The following is a 16,954-nucleotide window of genomic DNA, read 5'->3' on the forward strand; positions in this document are numbered from 1 at the left end:
GTACTTGCTGATTGTGTCCATGCCTCTGGAATTTAGGTATGACAAACCTGTATATATATAAATAGCATGAGTTATAGAAGTTAATATCATGCAAACTACAAAGAAAATCAAAACTTATACGGAACTGAATACATAACTGGACCATAAAGTGAGATCAAACACTACCAAAGTTATTAGTATATGCTGTTTATTTATTATTTGTCTGTTTTGGGATTGATGAACTATATTCAACCTTTTTAGTCTAAGTAGGATAATGATTCATATTAAAAGTTCCTGAAGTTGGATTTCCTTGGTTGACATTGGGTTTTATAAAATAAGCTGAATGAATGCTTGAATATATATTTTTGACTTGTACTATGTGGTTTCTTGTGATTTTAGAAATTATGCTTATTATAAATGGGACCTGGACGTAATTGGTAATTGGTAGGTTATGATACAAAGTTAATTCATCACTCGTCTTGATAAACTTTTTTTTTTTTTTAATTTCGTCATGTTAAACTCAGTTTCTATTGATGCTCTGATGGCATTTTACACCATCTCGATTTGTTAATTGAAGAGTGGAAGGTTGATTCAGTAGAAATTGATCATGTGCTTGAAAGTTCAAGATCGATTTATAATAAAATGCTTCAAGAGAGGTATGTACTCCTGGAATTGATCTTGATTTGAGAAGTTTTAAATTCTAATGGAGTGGTGGTTTATAAATTCTTGTAGCCAATGCTTTTTTTGGCAACTAACTGATTTAGTTGCTACAATATTCTAATTTTGAAGTTGGAATGTAGATTTCCTGTAAATTATAAGCTTCTAGTATATGAACTTTAACATTCAAAACTTTGTCTTTGTCCTGTTTCTGATAACATTCACAAATACCTTCTTTATTATTCAAGCAAGGCCTGTCTTTGAGGTTGTTCTAGCCTGAAAAGCATGAATAGCAATGTCATCTAATGTTTGTAGTTTGCTAATGTTTATGCTGATCACACACACAGATGGAACTCATAGATAGATTCCATCACTTATGCATGCCTATCTTTTTTTTTCTTCTATTGTTTCACTTTTTTTTACTATGTTGTAAAATTGTTTCCTTATTTTCATCTTATGTCTCCAATTATTATTTATCTACAATTTTAATCTAACATTTACCTTTTTTATACACTTTTTTTAACATTTTAATTAATTAAATTATTTATAATACTTATAATGAATATATTTAAGTCTATATAATTAAACTAAAAAAACACAACAAAAAATTAACAATTAAATCAAAATTACGAATTTTTAAAATAAAAAATAAAAAATCAATCGAATAATTAAACAACAGAACATAGTTACAATAAAATTCCTAAAAAATTATCCTATTTACAGCTTTTCTTCTTTCCTTTTACCTTTTTTTTGTCCTCACTTGTCCTTCCAAAACCAAGCATAACATAAATCTGTGATGATATCTCTTATCTAACATTGGAAAGTTGATGTGAAATGAAGCTGCTGAGTGCGATTGGTTCAATAATCATCCACGGATCTGCTCTTAATTCTTCTCCTCTCTGCCCAATATTTCATTGTTTATATTCATTGTTGATTAAATTTACAAGATTTGTAAATAAACATATGAGGGGTTGAATAACCCAGAAAGTCTTGTTCCCAATAAAATTATTTAACATAGTGTTTTCCTTCATGTTGTGTGAAAAAAACTGTGCTTAACAATATTTATAACATGTATTCAAAGTTGCTATTCTTCTTATTATTACTTCTGAATCTGATTAGCTCAGAAATTAGGAGTAATAAAGGTAGTTGGGCATCGATGAGTCACTTTCTGAATAAAGGGTGTTTTAGATTTGACATTACATGGGTTGGAACTTGGAATAACTGCTTAAATAACACAACTTGCAAAATTCACAAACTAGGATTTTAGATTACTCCTCCCTTCCCAACCACAAGAATTTGAAGGTTAACTTTTTCTTTTATCAATAAAAAATAAAAAATATGAAATATTATAGAAATGTTTCGTTAACACATATTATAATTCTTGTATAGGTTGACTTTTTAAAATTGGATTAAATAGTTAATTTCCATTGCGATCAAATTGTTTATTTTTGAGAAAAATTTCATACATCCTCACTAAAATCTTTGGTGATTTTGATTGTATTTCATGAAATTTAAGTATCTGTTGTAACAATCTTTTATCAAAGATAATTTTTCAACTTGATTTCATAATGGATCATAATTAAGAAATGAGATTTTCAAAAAAAAAAAGATTAATAAAAAAGGTTAAATTATTATTATTATTTTATTTATTTATGTTATTAAATTTGATTTTGAAGAAAAATAGTTATATTGTCATATTTTTGAAACTTAGAGAATTGATTTTTTTTATTGAAAATACTACTAACTAAATAAATAATGACAAAAAAAAGTTAACTAGATTTCTTAATATTAAGATTTAAAATTATATATTTATTCAATAAAAAATAAAAACCTATTAAAAGAGACATTTGAAATCTCTCAATCCTCCGTCTACAAACTTTTTAAACAATACAACTATACATTTGATTATAAACTTTTTACTTAAATATTAATGGAAAAATCATTTTTAATTTATTAAACCAGCGTAACGCACCACTAGTCATTATTTATATAGAAAAAAAATGATATAATTAAATAATACGAAAAAATATTAAAATAATATTAAGAATTATAACGTAATTATATGAAAAAAAAATAAAATAAAAATAAAAAAAATAAATATATATATATATATATATATATATATATATATATATAAACATTTAAGAGGAAAGAAAGAATAACAGAATATTAATGAGAATTGAATACTATACAAGCAAGAGCAGAACGAGCAGAACAAAGAAAAAAGCTACACATATATACCCATTGAGATCATTTCTTCAGTTTCTGGATAGCATGGTGTATTAACTTTCTGGGCCCAAGAGCAGTGATCCCCATATCTTTGAGATCCTTCAATGTCAACAAGGGAAGCGACTCATCATCGATATCATGCAACTCAAATACAGTCGCGTAGTGACTAAGTCCTAATTCGAAAAGCCAAGACCTAATTCCATCGCTCTTTCTCCGTTTCGGCAGACTCGGGCGACGCATGTGCGATTCCGCAGAGAGAACTGGAGAGTTGATTTCTTGCTCTTCGGCCACTGTGGTTACAGTGGTAGAGGCAGATGAGGAGCTTTCTGCTGCGCTGTCTGAAACTTCAAGATCCATTGCTTCAAGAGGAGAGGTATCTGCTCGATCTTGATCTTCAAGAGAAGTTCTTAATTCAAATGGAGTGCTGCTTTATATATGTTTATAGTCAATACTTTTTGCCAAACGGATTTACTTGTATAATATTAACTGATTATTTAGTTGCTATAATATTAACTGATTTAGTTGCTATAATATTAAATATTAACTGATTTAGTTGCTATAATATTATAATTTTAAAGTTGGAATGTAGATTTTGTTATTTTTTCATATATTGCAATAAACTTATACATCAATTTAGGATTAGATTTTGTAGAAGCTAATAAGATTTTTTTTTTATAAATTACTTTATTAACAGATTTATTTTATTTTATTTTTATATTTTTCTTCTAAAAGTGTTTTTTTGGAACAAATTCAATTAATTATAGAAGTTTTTTATATTAATTTTTACATGAGTTATGACTAAATTTAATTTTGTTTCTTTTGTTCTCTACACATGTTAAACATGGAGAGAGGTTTATTGAAACATTCTCACAACTACTCTTTGATATATGCAAATATTTTCAAATTTTGTATTTGATAAGCGTATAATTTTAATAATATTTCATATTAAAATATAGACATTTAAATATATTAATTGTTAAGATAAGTATAAAATAACTTTTAATTTATGAATTTATAATTTTTTACATTTTTTTTATGATCTTTAATTGAATATAAAAGTATTTTATTCTCAAATTTGGTGTTAATGACAGGTTTGTATAAAAGAATAGAGATTTGGACTAAAGAATAATGATATATGCTAAAAGGAGAAAGTTGGAAGGTCCAGAACACACAAAAGAGAGGAAAAAGTCCAACTCAACCGCGAGAATACGTCAGATTAATTGTGTTATTTTTATGTTTTTATCATTAAGCCTATCAGTGCGATGCAGGAAGTCACCTAACCCTAGCAAATTAAGTTAAATAGGGGCTAGAGGCACAATCCTTGTGTGCAAGATTGATATGATATAATATTATTTCTTGATTGAGTATTGATATTGTTGTTTTGTTTTTAAATAATTGTGATATGTTTGAGAATCTTAAATTTAACTATGAAGTATTTTTAGAGTTATAACTTAAACAACAATACTACATATTTGAGTGATGTTTTATATTTATGGTTAATTATCTATCTATTATGTTATGTTCTATGATGTTGTTTTACATTTCTGTTATGAATATGGTGAGAACTTATGCTATGGTGAATTTTTTTTTTCTTTATTTTTTAAAAAATCTTTTAAGATTATTTATTTGGGCTCATAATTTTTATTGTACTCTTTTTCATATCAGTCTCGTGAATCGAATTTGTGAACTAAGTTTAATCAATAAAAAATAAAAAATATTATAGGAATATTTCAACCTTATTATCGTCAACACATATTATAATTCTTGTATATGTTAACCTTTTAAAATTGGGTTAATTAGTTAATTTCGATTATGATCAAATTATTTATTTATGAGAAAAATTTCATACATCCTTCTCTAAAATCTTTGGTGATTTTGATTGTATTTCTTGGAAAAAAAAATGAATTTCAATAGTTCAATGCTTTTTTTTACCAATAGTATTTTTTCAACTTGATTTCATAATACTAAGAAATGAGAAATGAGGTTTTCATAATAAAACAAAGAGATTAATTAATAAAAAAGGTTAAATCATTTTTTTTTGTTATTAAATTTAATCTGAAGTCTTGAAGAAAAATAGTTATATTGTCATATTTTTGAAACTTAGAAAATTGATTTTTTATTGAAAATATAACTAACTAAATAAATAATGACATAAAAAAAGATAACTAACCTAAAAATATAGATTTAGATATCAATTTTTATTAAGTATAAAAAAAATTATATAGTTAAGTAAACATTTTATTTAAACTAATTACATATTTTTAATCATATAAAATAATAATAATAATATTAACTAATTTAATTTTTTGATTTAAAAAAAATATTTGATCAATTATAATTTTAAAAATATTTTTATTTAAAAAAATTATGAAACATTATTAGTTTTTTTTATTCAATTACCTTATTTGTCGATACATTTAATTTAAAAAAAAAATCAATTTGGTTACTCTGTTTTTTAAAACATATCCAAATTGACTATTAAGTCTGAGGTTAAGCGTCGTTGCTTATGTAAAAGAGAAAGTTGGTTATGTGTCATTTAGATGATCGTGATCATTGATGCATGTATGAATTAAGAACAAATAACTTTGTGGTGTGTGTTAACCCTTCCACAACTGTGACTGATTTGTTAAAGATTGCTCAGGGCTATTGCAGAAACCTTGGAACAAAACTGTTCACATTTGAGAAGAATGGAAATTTTCAGGAATGAGAAAGAAACTGAGACTAGCAATTTAGTCAACATATACTTCTATTGTCCGTAAAACCAAACAACATATGACTGCATAGTACTCATTTCATGATTGTAACAAAGACTCCAAGCAGAGGTCCTCCAGTAGCCACTCCATAACCACCTGCTACAAGCATCATAGCACCAATCACCACCACACACTTCTCCAATCAAAACACAATTAAATTAATGCAACTCTCAAAACACAAACAATGAATCCAAATGTGGTTCAACATAACAGACACCATATATCAATCACAAATAAAGTCATTTAAGACAATTCATGTGAAACCAACTAAAGATCCAAATTCCCTTTCCCGAATTCAATTTTCCACAGATTTCCCACATTCAACAACTCAACCATCAGACAGAGATTGGACAACACATGTTTTAATTCAATAAACCAGATTCAAAGCACACATTCAAAATCTTATTGCTCCTTTCTTGATCCAAGAACTACAAATGCGATAACTATGTGAATGCATGAAAAAATTGACACAAATCAAGGTTACAGCATAATGAGAATTGAATACATACATACCATTACACAAAGTAAAAAGAGACATTTATGAGAATAGAAAACCAGAACAAAGTAAAAAGCTACACATACATACCCATTACACCACGGTCAAGGAAGTCGTTTCCTCAGCTTCTGGATTGCATGGACCATTATCCTTCTGGGCCCAATAGGGAGGATCCCCATGCGTTCAAGACGCGACATTGTTAACCTGAGAAGCGACTCCTCATCGATCTCATGGAGCTCAAATATAGGCGCATACTTACTCAGCTCTAACTCCAAAAGCCAAGACCTAACTCCGTCGCTCCTCCCCCGTTTCCGTGGACTCGGATCCTCTTTCGGGCGGCGGCGCTTGTGCGATTTCGCAGAGAGAAGTGGAGATTTGGTTTCTTGCTTTTCGGCCATTGCGGTTACAGTGGCAGTTGCAGATGAAGAGCTTTCTGATACGTTCTGTTCCATTTAAAAGACTGACTTGTAATTTTGCATTGCAACTGTAATTTGACATGATATTTGACTTTGGTGTTAAATCTTACAATTATGTACTATTTTGTCTTAATAAGAAAACAATAACTTGAGGTGAACCTTCTATCCAATGTTAATCTTGTCCAGTCATAACATCGGAAAAGTAAATAATTTTTCCATTCCCCATATAAAAATTGAAGTAAACCTAAAATGATGTATTAATAAAGTAAGATAATGATAATTCTACACAAGGAGGTGATGGCATGACAAAATGAGATATGGAGTAATGGTATAAGAAAAGAAGGGAGCAAGATGAGCTATGTTTCAAACATAATCAAGCATTAACTGAGACATTTCCAATTTGAACAACCATACACAAATTCAAACTTAACTCCAAATATGAAAGCAATTCAATTGTAGACAATTTCTACTCAGTGAGATAGACATTGAAATGCAAGATGGTGTCCACCCCATCTGTGGTGTGCTGGTCCTCCTTCAGAAGGGTCTCAAGTGAAACATAACCTCTAGCATTCTCATACTTACCAGATCCACCAATCACTGCTATCTCAGATTCTGTTGAAGCTGTTCTATGAATCCCGAAGAGACTTATACTATCCTCCAACCCTTCATGATGCTGATCATGTTCGCCACCATGCAACAAAATAGTCAGCAAAATGGTCTGGCTAGTGCCATCCAATGAACTTGCCAAGTATAATCCCTGTGCCCTTCCAATCACAGCAGAATCTAGCTCATGCCCTTCTGTTAACTGGTCATCAATCACTGTCACCGACCCAAACATGAGCTTCTGGATGGTGAACCCTGCAGGGAGGTTACCTGCCGAGACAAATGGCTGGTTGTTGCTTCCAGCCACAGTGTTGCTGGTGCCACTGTTCTTAAACACAGTAGAGGATTGTGCACCACTGAGACCAACAAGGTTTGGGAGGTTGTTGTTGGTGATGATGCCATTGAGCTTGGGATTCACCAGTGGGATTCCTCCAGTGATTGGGAAGAGGTTGTTGTTGAGCTTGGAGAATGGCAGGCCAGTGACATCAGTGTTTGCTACAATTCCTGCCACCACTCTTGCTGATGGATGTGACCCCCCAAGGATGTCATGCATGAAGAAAGAGAAGGATGGCTCTTTTGTCACAGGATTTGGTGTCACAGGTGTTGCATTAGGGATAGCTGGCAGCACTCCTGGGATAGGAGTTGCCACTGGAGTAATGTCCTCTGCTGGAGCTTCTGTTTCAGGAGCAAGGGGGTCTGCACTGTCTTCATCTCCAGATTCTTCTGCAGCAACAGGGCTGATGGTGGTGGCTGCAGGTGTTTGACCACTTGGCAAAGTGGTGGCAGGGCCTATCTGTTATAATGGATGGATGCATTAATGTATTAGATATGAAGATACCCTTATACTTCTTAGATATTAGTAAAAACCAATTAGAAACTATGCATCGTCATATTAAGAAATCACTTCCTATAATAAGTTCAATCTCATTCCTTTGTTTAAATCATGCATAAAGATTTTCTTTTTCTATCAATAAAGGACAATGCCTCTACATTTCTTTATTATACTTATGCATGCTTCTATAGAAATATAGAAGCTATGCTAAAATCTTATAATATTTTTTTGAAGACATGAATGCTCTATAGATATATATCAATCAAATATATAAAAGTATTTGAGCTTCATAGCCTACCAGTGATGTGGTTGTGGCTGCAGGTGTTTGGTTAATTGGCAAAGTGGTGGCAGAAGTTGTCTGTGGTGTTGTGGTGGCTGGACCGGTTATGAATGAAGAAGGATTGACAGCTCCAGATGCTGCTAAGTTGCCTATGGCTTGAGGTTGGGGTTCCACTTCATCTAGGATCCTTGCAGAGTTGACAATAAAGAAGGTCGTGGTTAGAAACAAAAGACAGAGGGTGACCTGACAAGTGTTACCATTGTGTGCAACATTGGCCATTTTACAAACAATTGGTGGGGGATGTGTTTTACTAGGATTTGAGAGGAGGATTTTGTTATTGATGAAGATGATTCTGGCTGTTATATATATACACACACGTACAAGGAGAGGGTATGTATTTAATCTTAAAGTGGAGCTGATAGAATATTTGGTCAAGGAAGGAAAAGTATAATGGAGTGGTTGGATATATTGGTCTGTGATGGGGTGTTTTGGTTAAAACAACTCCTCATCAATTATTATAGGTATATGTTGTTAACAAAACTACATGATTATAATCACACTGCTTTATTATGTGATAAACAATTGGATGATCTTCTAAAGTTACATAACAAAAGTTATATTTGGAGGTAATAATAACCTTGTATCTGTTTTCGTATGATCAAGATTTCGGTATCCATTTATCATTGGTAGGGGATACCATTATATTCAATGAAATGAAGTTACCAATAGACAGAGACATTTTTATTTACATGGATCACACTTAAGCAGAATGCAGTGAAAACGGGATAATGTTACAATGCTTGAGATAACTGATATCAGATTAATGAAGTTAATTCACAATGTGAAATTGCCATACAAATGCAATTTCATACTCCAACGCACTTAACTATTAAAATAAAAGGTTGAAATGTGCAATAATTGTTTCCTACTTCACTAATTGGTGCATGACAGAGACGTTTGTGGAAAAAAAACACAACATTTTTCCCCAGCCTGTAGCAGTTTTAGAAAACTACTTGTAGTGGGTTTGGATTTTGATTTTATGGTACTATCATGCAATTACCCTTTGCACAATTAGAAGTTCTATTGATTGTTAGATAATGCACTCAGAGTAAGAAAACTCACTCTAGAGTAGTGTTTCAAAAGTAACTTTGTTTATGCTCTCACATAGTTTAATTTTAGGCTTGTAAAAAGTTATATTGAATTGATTTTGCTACTGCAACTAAAAAGGAAGCTGAAATTTGCAAAACAAAAGTTTACTTCAGACTTTCCAAAATATTACCCATACAAGACCCTTGGCATCTTGGAAGACAATACTTCTGCTTTCTCTCCAATTTTTGTTTACAGTGATATATTTCTACTACTTTAGGTAGAGATTTATTATTACGTTTTAGATTTGTATAAGGATTGGATCACTCTGGTGGTTGATATTAATTTATTCTTCTTCATCTAGAAATTAATCAGAAACGGTACTGAAACTTAACTTCTAGTTCATGAAATTTAACATTCAACACTTAGTCTTTGTCCTGTTTCTGATAATATTCACAAATATCTTCTTTACTATTCAAGCAAAGCTTGTCTTTGAGGTTCTGTTCTAGTATATTTCAAATTTATCCTATTTACAGCTTTTCTTCTTTCCTTTTTACTTTTTTTGTCCTCACTTTTCTTTGCAAAACCAAGCATAACATAAATCTGTGATGATATCTCTTATCTAACATTGGAAAGTTGATGTGAAATTAAGCTGCTGAGTGCGATTGGTTCAATAATCATCCACGGATCTGCTCTTAATTCTTCTCCTCTCTGCCCAATATTTCACTGTTTATATTCATTGTTGATTAAATTAACATATGAGGGGTTGAATAACCCAGAAAAGTTTTGTTGCCAATAAATTATGTAACATAAGTGTTTTTCTTCATGTTGTACGAAAAAAACTGTGTTTAACAATATTCATAACATGTATTCAAAGTTGCTATTCTTCTTCTTATTATTATTACTGCTGAATCTGATTAGCAAAGAAATTAGGAGTAATAAAGGTAGTTGGGCATCGACGAGTCACTTTCTGAATAAAGGGTTTTTTAGATTTGACATTACATGGGTTGGAACTGGGAATAACTGCTTAAATCACACAACTTGCAAAATTCACGAATTAGTATTCCCTTCGCAACCACTCAACCTAAAACCCACTTTTGCCTTCTACATATCATCTTCCAATTATATCATTTTTCTACCTTTTTTACACAACAATACCTTTTATGTTCAAATTATTTTATATAATTTTAAAAAATAAAAATTTGTCCAACAATGTGTTGCCATGGAGGCACATATCATAAACTTAATTTTTGGTGAAGGTTAACTTTGTTTTTTTTTTTTAAATATATTAAAAAGTTGACTCCAAGTCTAACTCAACCTTAAATGTTATAAGTGGTTCGTATAACGGTTCTATAGTGGGTGTCACGATAGGTCATCAAACTATTCTTGTTATGATAGATATTAAATGATCATGATACCGGTTAAGAAATGATTTTTTTATAAAGAATGAAATATCATAATCTCATGTGTGATCTCCAACCTAATTAATAAAAGAATGAATAAATATGGAATATTATAAGGATGTTTCAATCTTATTACAGTCAATTATAAAATTCTTATATAGTTTGTTTTTTAAGTTGAGTTAAATATTCAATTTCAATTGCGATTTACTCTTTGAAAAAAAATTTATGGATTCTCCGTACATACATTCTTCTCTAAAATCTTTGGTGATTTTAATTGTATTTCATGAGATTTAAGTTATGTGTTGTAACAAAAAATGAATTTCAATATTTTAGTTCTTTTATCAATAGTAATTTTTCAACTTTATTTTATAATAGAACAAAGAGATTAATTAAGAAAAAAGGTTTAATTACTTTTTATTATTATTTATGTATGTTGTTAAATTTGATTATGAAGTTTTGAAGAAAAATAGTTATATTGTCATATTTTTAATCTTAGAGACACAATTGATTTTTTTTATAATACAAATAAATAATGACATAATAAAGATAATTAAACCTAAAAATATAGATTTAAATATAAATTATATTTAAGTGCTCATGAATATAAATAGGAAAAAGATTTAAAATCATTTACATTAATTACATAATTAGGTAAACGTTTTTTTTAAATGTAAAAAAATTATATGATTTTTAAAATTAATAAAATTAAAAATATATTCTTATAATATCAAATAAGTATCTAAACAAATTACATATTTTTTATTTTCTATACCGGTATATAAAAAGGGATTTCCATTTTAACTGTCTTTTATACATATTTATTCCTATTTTATCCTTATTAATATTTTATTTTATTATTTTATTTTATTTTAGATATTTTAGTCATTTTCTTTTTTTTAAGTATTTACTAAATAACTAATTATTTTTATAATTAATTGAAAACTATTTTTTATTTTATTTTTAATACGAATCTGTCATTCCGTAAAACACAGTTATTTATTTTAAATTTTAAACATAAAATAATTTGTGAACGAAAAAGTTTATTAAACCGTATAGTAGTAGTTTTTTTTCATATCTTTATCTCATTCAAATTATTTTTATCTCTTCTTTATCATTTGATTTAGTTGTTATTCCTTAATAATAATAATAATAATATTGACTAATCTAATTCTTTTATTTTAAAATAAAAATAATTGATAAATTATATTTTGAGATAGTTGTTATTTTTAATTTTTTTAAATTTAAAGAATTATGTGACTGTAAGCGTGCGTGCATGATGGTATTTTACACCTCAAGTTACATTGCTACTTTTTTCCTTCTTTTACATTTTACATAATTTTATAGTGTTGTGTTTTTTATCAATTGAGGGAATTCAAGTTTTCAATTCAAATATAATACCGAGTTTAAGAAAAACAACAAACAGAACCAAAAATCAATATTACGAGTTAAAAATGTTTAATATAATATTATTGAGTTTTTCTTAAAAATAAAAAAAAATCAAATAATTATATTTTTTATTTGATATATAAACTTGTTGTGTTTAATAGATATAGTTTCTCAAATGTTAACATTTAGAATTATTAATTTTGTAGGTAAGTAATAAAAATATATTAAATTTTTTTTTGAAGTAATCCTCTTACAAACTTAAATATTTATAAAATTCAGAAATACACATAATTTTACATTTAATTCAAAATTGAAGATTGTGATAAAAAATATTAAAATTAATTTCAATAGAAAAATCCCTCTTAATTTATTAAACCAATATTGTAGAACACTGCTCAGTTGTTTATTAAAATTAGTTATGTGCCCTAATTGCACCACTAGTTAGTACTTGTATAGAAAAAAGAACAGTTAAAAGGAAAGAAGAAGGGAATATTTAGGGTTTGATGACATGCAAATTAAAGGAGGAATGAGTTATTTTGTGTTTGGTAAATTGAAAGTTATGTATTAGAGAATATGTTAATGCTTCTTCCTCTTCTGCAATATTCGTAAATGCCTATTTATTTGTGCTTTCACAAAAATTCAGCAAGCGTGGCCTGCAGTGCAGTCATGGATACTCAGAACAATTCTAGTTAGCAGAGTTCTGTGCCAGCAGCATCCACCATATGCTCCTCTCTATATATGCGTGCTATCTCTCTCTCTCTCTCTCTCTCTCTCTCTCTATATATATATATATATATATATATATATATATATATATTATCAGAAAAAACAGTTAAATTAAACATTAACACCTCTCTATATATATTGATATCAAATGATTAAGGGAATACCTTTAGAAACAGAAGTTGTAAGGCACTTGTGTGTAGAGATTTTGAATAAAATTTGCAAAGTGGTGTTTATGTAAGAGAGAGGGTTTATAGCAGAGGCATTAATTAATGAATTAGACATTTGGTTGTAGGGATGTTGGTCCCTCCTGAAGGACGCCTGCCCTATACATAGAAAGATGAGAAATGGTTATATATTTAACATGAGTGATAATTATGATCCAGAAAAGATTAAAAAAGGGAAAGTTGAAGAACAATGTTCTTGGAGTGATGAAAGAGGGTTTGCTTGTGTTCTAAGGGGACATGCAATGCAAAGTGTGTGGTAAAGCCGAAAGGAGGAATTTATAGAAAGTTGGCCCCCTTTTCACCCTATATTCCACCACCCAATACAAATGGGATAAACAAAACACCATGCTATGCTATAACCACAGTCTCTTTCTCCCTCAATTTTCTTTCTTTCTAATGTTTTTTCATCAACTATAAACAACCACACAGACTAGTCTCTGTCACAGGATTACAATAAAGACACCATGTGTGTGTTTGTGTTTGTATGAGCCCTTCTCATCCAAAAAGAAATAAAAAAAATGAGTACTGTATATAGGCTCCTGCACAGACGAGAAAGAAAAGAGCATGGCACAGAATATTGTACTCATGTCACAGTACCATAGTTCACACCTTTTTTCAATGATAAAAATAATCAAGAAAAGTTGAAGGACAAACAAAAACCAGATATATTCTTCTGCAGTAGAGAGCTACTCTTAAACATTAAACAAGTAAGCATTATTTGATAGTAGTATAGTGAAGTTTTGAAAGAGTAATATAATACAATAATGATATTGTTGGTAAGTGTATTTGGATAGGGATGTGTTGATGAAAAGGAAAAGAAAATGGTTAGTTTGATTTAGAAGTGTGTTGCACCTTTTATTTGCTGAGCTTAGAAGCTACGCTGCGCACTGTATAGGGAAATAATGGGTTTGTAAAAAAGAAGAAGAATCTTTAGTTGCATGAGTGAGTTGGAGGGCATGTCATATCGTGTGAAGAAGAGAGGATTATTAATAATAATATATGTGCATGCATGGTGATGACAACACGGTCTGTAATTTGCATAGTTGCAGTGTATATCTATTTTTTCTCACTTTCAAAGCTATGAATGCACTATGCAGAGTGTAGGATGATTAGACTAGCAATCATCATTTTTTTTCTAACTTCCGTGTTCCCAAGATCCACAGTAAAACAAACAAACAAAGAAAGAGAATATATGCATCATGGATTTCTCATCCATAATATCTCCACATTTCTTTTTACTTTTCTTACCCTTTCTAATTAAATATTCTTCTCAATTAATCTTAAATTTCCTTTTTACATTTTTTTATTAATAATAAAAAATTAATATATATGAATTATTCAGTGATAGTTGAATAGTTATACATGTTGAACACTTTTAACTCATCAAAACAAAATTTTATAAACAATAAAATAAATATTTGATCAACATAAAACAAATTACTTGTTTTTAATCAAAAACATGTAAATCAAAGGATTAAGACACTAATCTGAAAAAGAAAAAAAAAGTTAAAAAAACTTTAAAGATAATCCAAGACTAAACATTAAAAAAAAATATGAAATAAAAACTAATTTTAGAAACAATAAATAATTAGTTGTTATAGTAACTAAATTAGAGATCATTTTAAAAACTAAAAAGAAAATTGATTTCTAAATTAGTTTCTATTATTGTTCCATGGTTTCTAAATTTGTATCTAATTAGCTACCAAGGTTTTAACTACCAATTATTTAGATTCTAAATTTGGTAGCAAATTGGTTGTTAATTATATACCAATTTATAAACCATTTATCAATATAGAAATTAATTTAGAAACCAAAAATTTTGTTAGTCTCTAAAATAGTTTCTAATTTAGTCACTATAGCAACCACTACAAGAAAATTATCAAATAGAAACCAATTTTTAGAAACCAAAATAATTAGTTGCAATAGTAACTAAATTAGAGACCATTTTAGAAACTAAAACAAAAATTGGTTTCTAAATTAATTTCTATTATTTTCTATTATTGTTAAATAATTTCTAAATTAGTATCTAATTAGCAACCAATGTTTTATCTACCAATTATTTAGTTTCTAAATTTAGTCTCTAAAACCTTGGTTGCTAATTAGAGACCAATTTAGAAACTATTTAACAATAATAGAAAATAATAGAAACTAATTTAGAAACCAATTTTTGTTTTAGTTTCCAAAATGGTCTCTAATTTAGTTACTATTGTAACTAGTTATTTTGGTCTCTAAAAATTGGTTTCTATTTCATCATTTTCTTGTAGTGAACTAATTATTTTTTGTTTCTAAAATTAGTTTCTATTTCATGATTTTTTTTAGGAAAACCTTCAATTGAATTATAGTTTTTTTTTTAAAATGAGTGATCATCCTAAATTGATTTTTATTTCTAATTTAAATTTTAGATCTTAATATTTATAATAGAAAAATTATTAAATAAAAATTCATAAGAATCCATTATAATGTAATAGTATCCAAAAATTAAAAAATTTAAAGTAGAAAAAAATAAATTGTGTTAACTGAAAAAACATATTTAATTCTTTTATATTTAAATTTCTAATAAAGGATACTACAAAATGTTTTGTTGTGAGACAAAAGTTATCTCCCACTAAAACATTTCCCCAAAAAAGTATTTGAATGAAGGAAATAAAAGAAAGTTGTTATAGTGTTGAATGATGTTTCAGGTGGACAGAACCAGAATTTCATTTGCCTGTATTCAATTCCCAAGTTAGTCTTCAATGGCTAACTTGACTCCAAACTATTGTAAAAAAGCAAAACTTCTCTTCACTGTGCAACCCTCACTTACTAAAAACCAAATGCAGAAAAATTGAATTGCCAGAAAAAACAAAAGTAAAAGTGTAAAAATAAACCCACCCTATACTAAAAGCTAGATTGAGTTCTCAAAATTGAGACTAAAAAAAGGACTAATTGAGCCTGACATGGTGTACTGGACAAGCCATTTGAAATCATGATCTAAACTATTAGATCTATTATATTTATATTTTCATTTTGTACTTTTTTAAATCTCTATAAACTGAAATAAAAATAAACCAATTTCATTCATCTTCACAAGTTAAATGAACTAAGATAATATAATTACTTCTAAGAAATTCAGGTCCTTCCACTTTTACAACCTTTCTTGTTAAACAGTCTATTTGGTGAACAAACTTCAATTTTCTTATAATAATAAATATTAATTAATTTACTTTTATTTTAACTTTTTTATGGATCAAATTGTTACGGATTTAAGAAAACAAAATATTTTGATTATGATTATTTTATAGATATTTTAAAATAGTAAAAATGTAATTAAAAAAGTAATAAATAAAAACAAATTTTAAAGAAAAAAATTAATTACTATATTAATTAAATTATATACTATTTTTTAAAAAAATTAAAATAATTTTTTGTTAAAAATTCTTAAATAAAATTAATAAAAATATTAAAGGTACTCCAATTCATAAAAAAAAACGATATACGTGTACAACTCAGTAAGAATATCACCAAATGCCTAATTCATAGAGAATATTGATTAATTAATTACAAAAAAATTTAATTATCAATATATCAATTTATAAATTTTAATAACATAAATTACTTTATATATAATAATATTTTTTAAATTTTAAAATAAAGAAAGTTATTCAATTATTTAATTTATTAAATAAATAAATAATTTTCTTTCTTAAAAAATAAAATTTTCCACACTTCCTAATGGTGTATTTTTTTATATAATATAACGGTATAATAATTAGTTTTATATTTATTTTATTTTCAAGATTTTTTTGGTACAAATCATGATTTATTTGGAGGGAGGTGGGGGAAGTTTGTATTCAACACTAAAATAAACATGGTCTTTGATTCCTACTTTTCATCCAAAAGAAATG

The 16,954-nt window shown here is 28.1% G+C and overlaps 1 protein-coding gene across 1 annotated transcript; it reads right to left on the reverse strand.

The window, feature by feature from the left end:
* Positions 1-6,891: 6,891 nt before the first annotated feature.
* On the reverse strand, positions 6,892-8,622 carry LOC137826399 (dirigent protein 24). Its single transcript, XM_068632358.2, has 2 exons — positions 8,264-8,622; positions 6,892-7,926 (listed from the first exon to the last, which is right to left on the reverse strand). The coding sequence occupies exons 1-2, from the start codon at positions 8,522-8,524 to the stop codon at positions 6,997-6,999; spliced, it is 1,191 nt and encodes a 396-aa protein (XP_068488459.1). The 5' UTR covers positions 8,525-8,622; the 3' UTR covers positions 6,892-6,996.
* Between the last annotated feature and the right edge of the window lie 8,332 nt (positions 8,623-16,954).

This window comes from Phaseolus vulgaris, chromosome 8 (genome assembly GCF_051622355.1).
Source record: "Phaseolus vulgaris cultivar YP4 chromosome 8, ASM5162235v1, whole genome shotgun sequence".
NCBI lineage: Eukaryota > Viridiplantae > Streptophyta > Magnoliopsida > Fabales > Fabaceae > Phaseolus > Phaseolus vulgaris.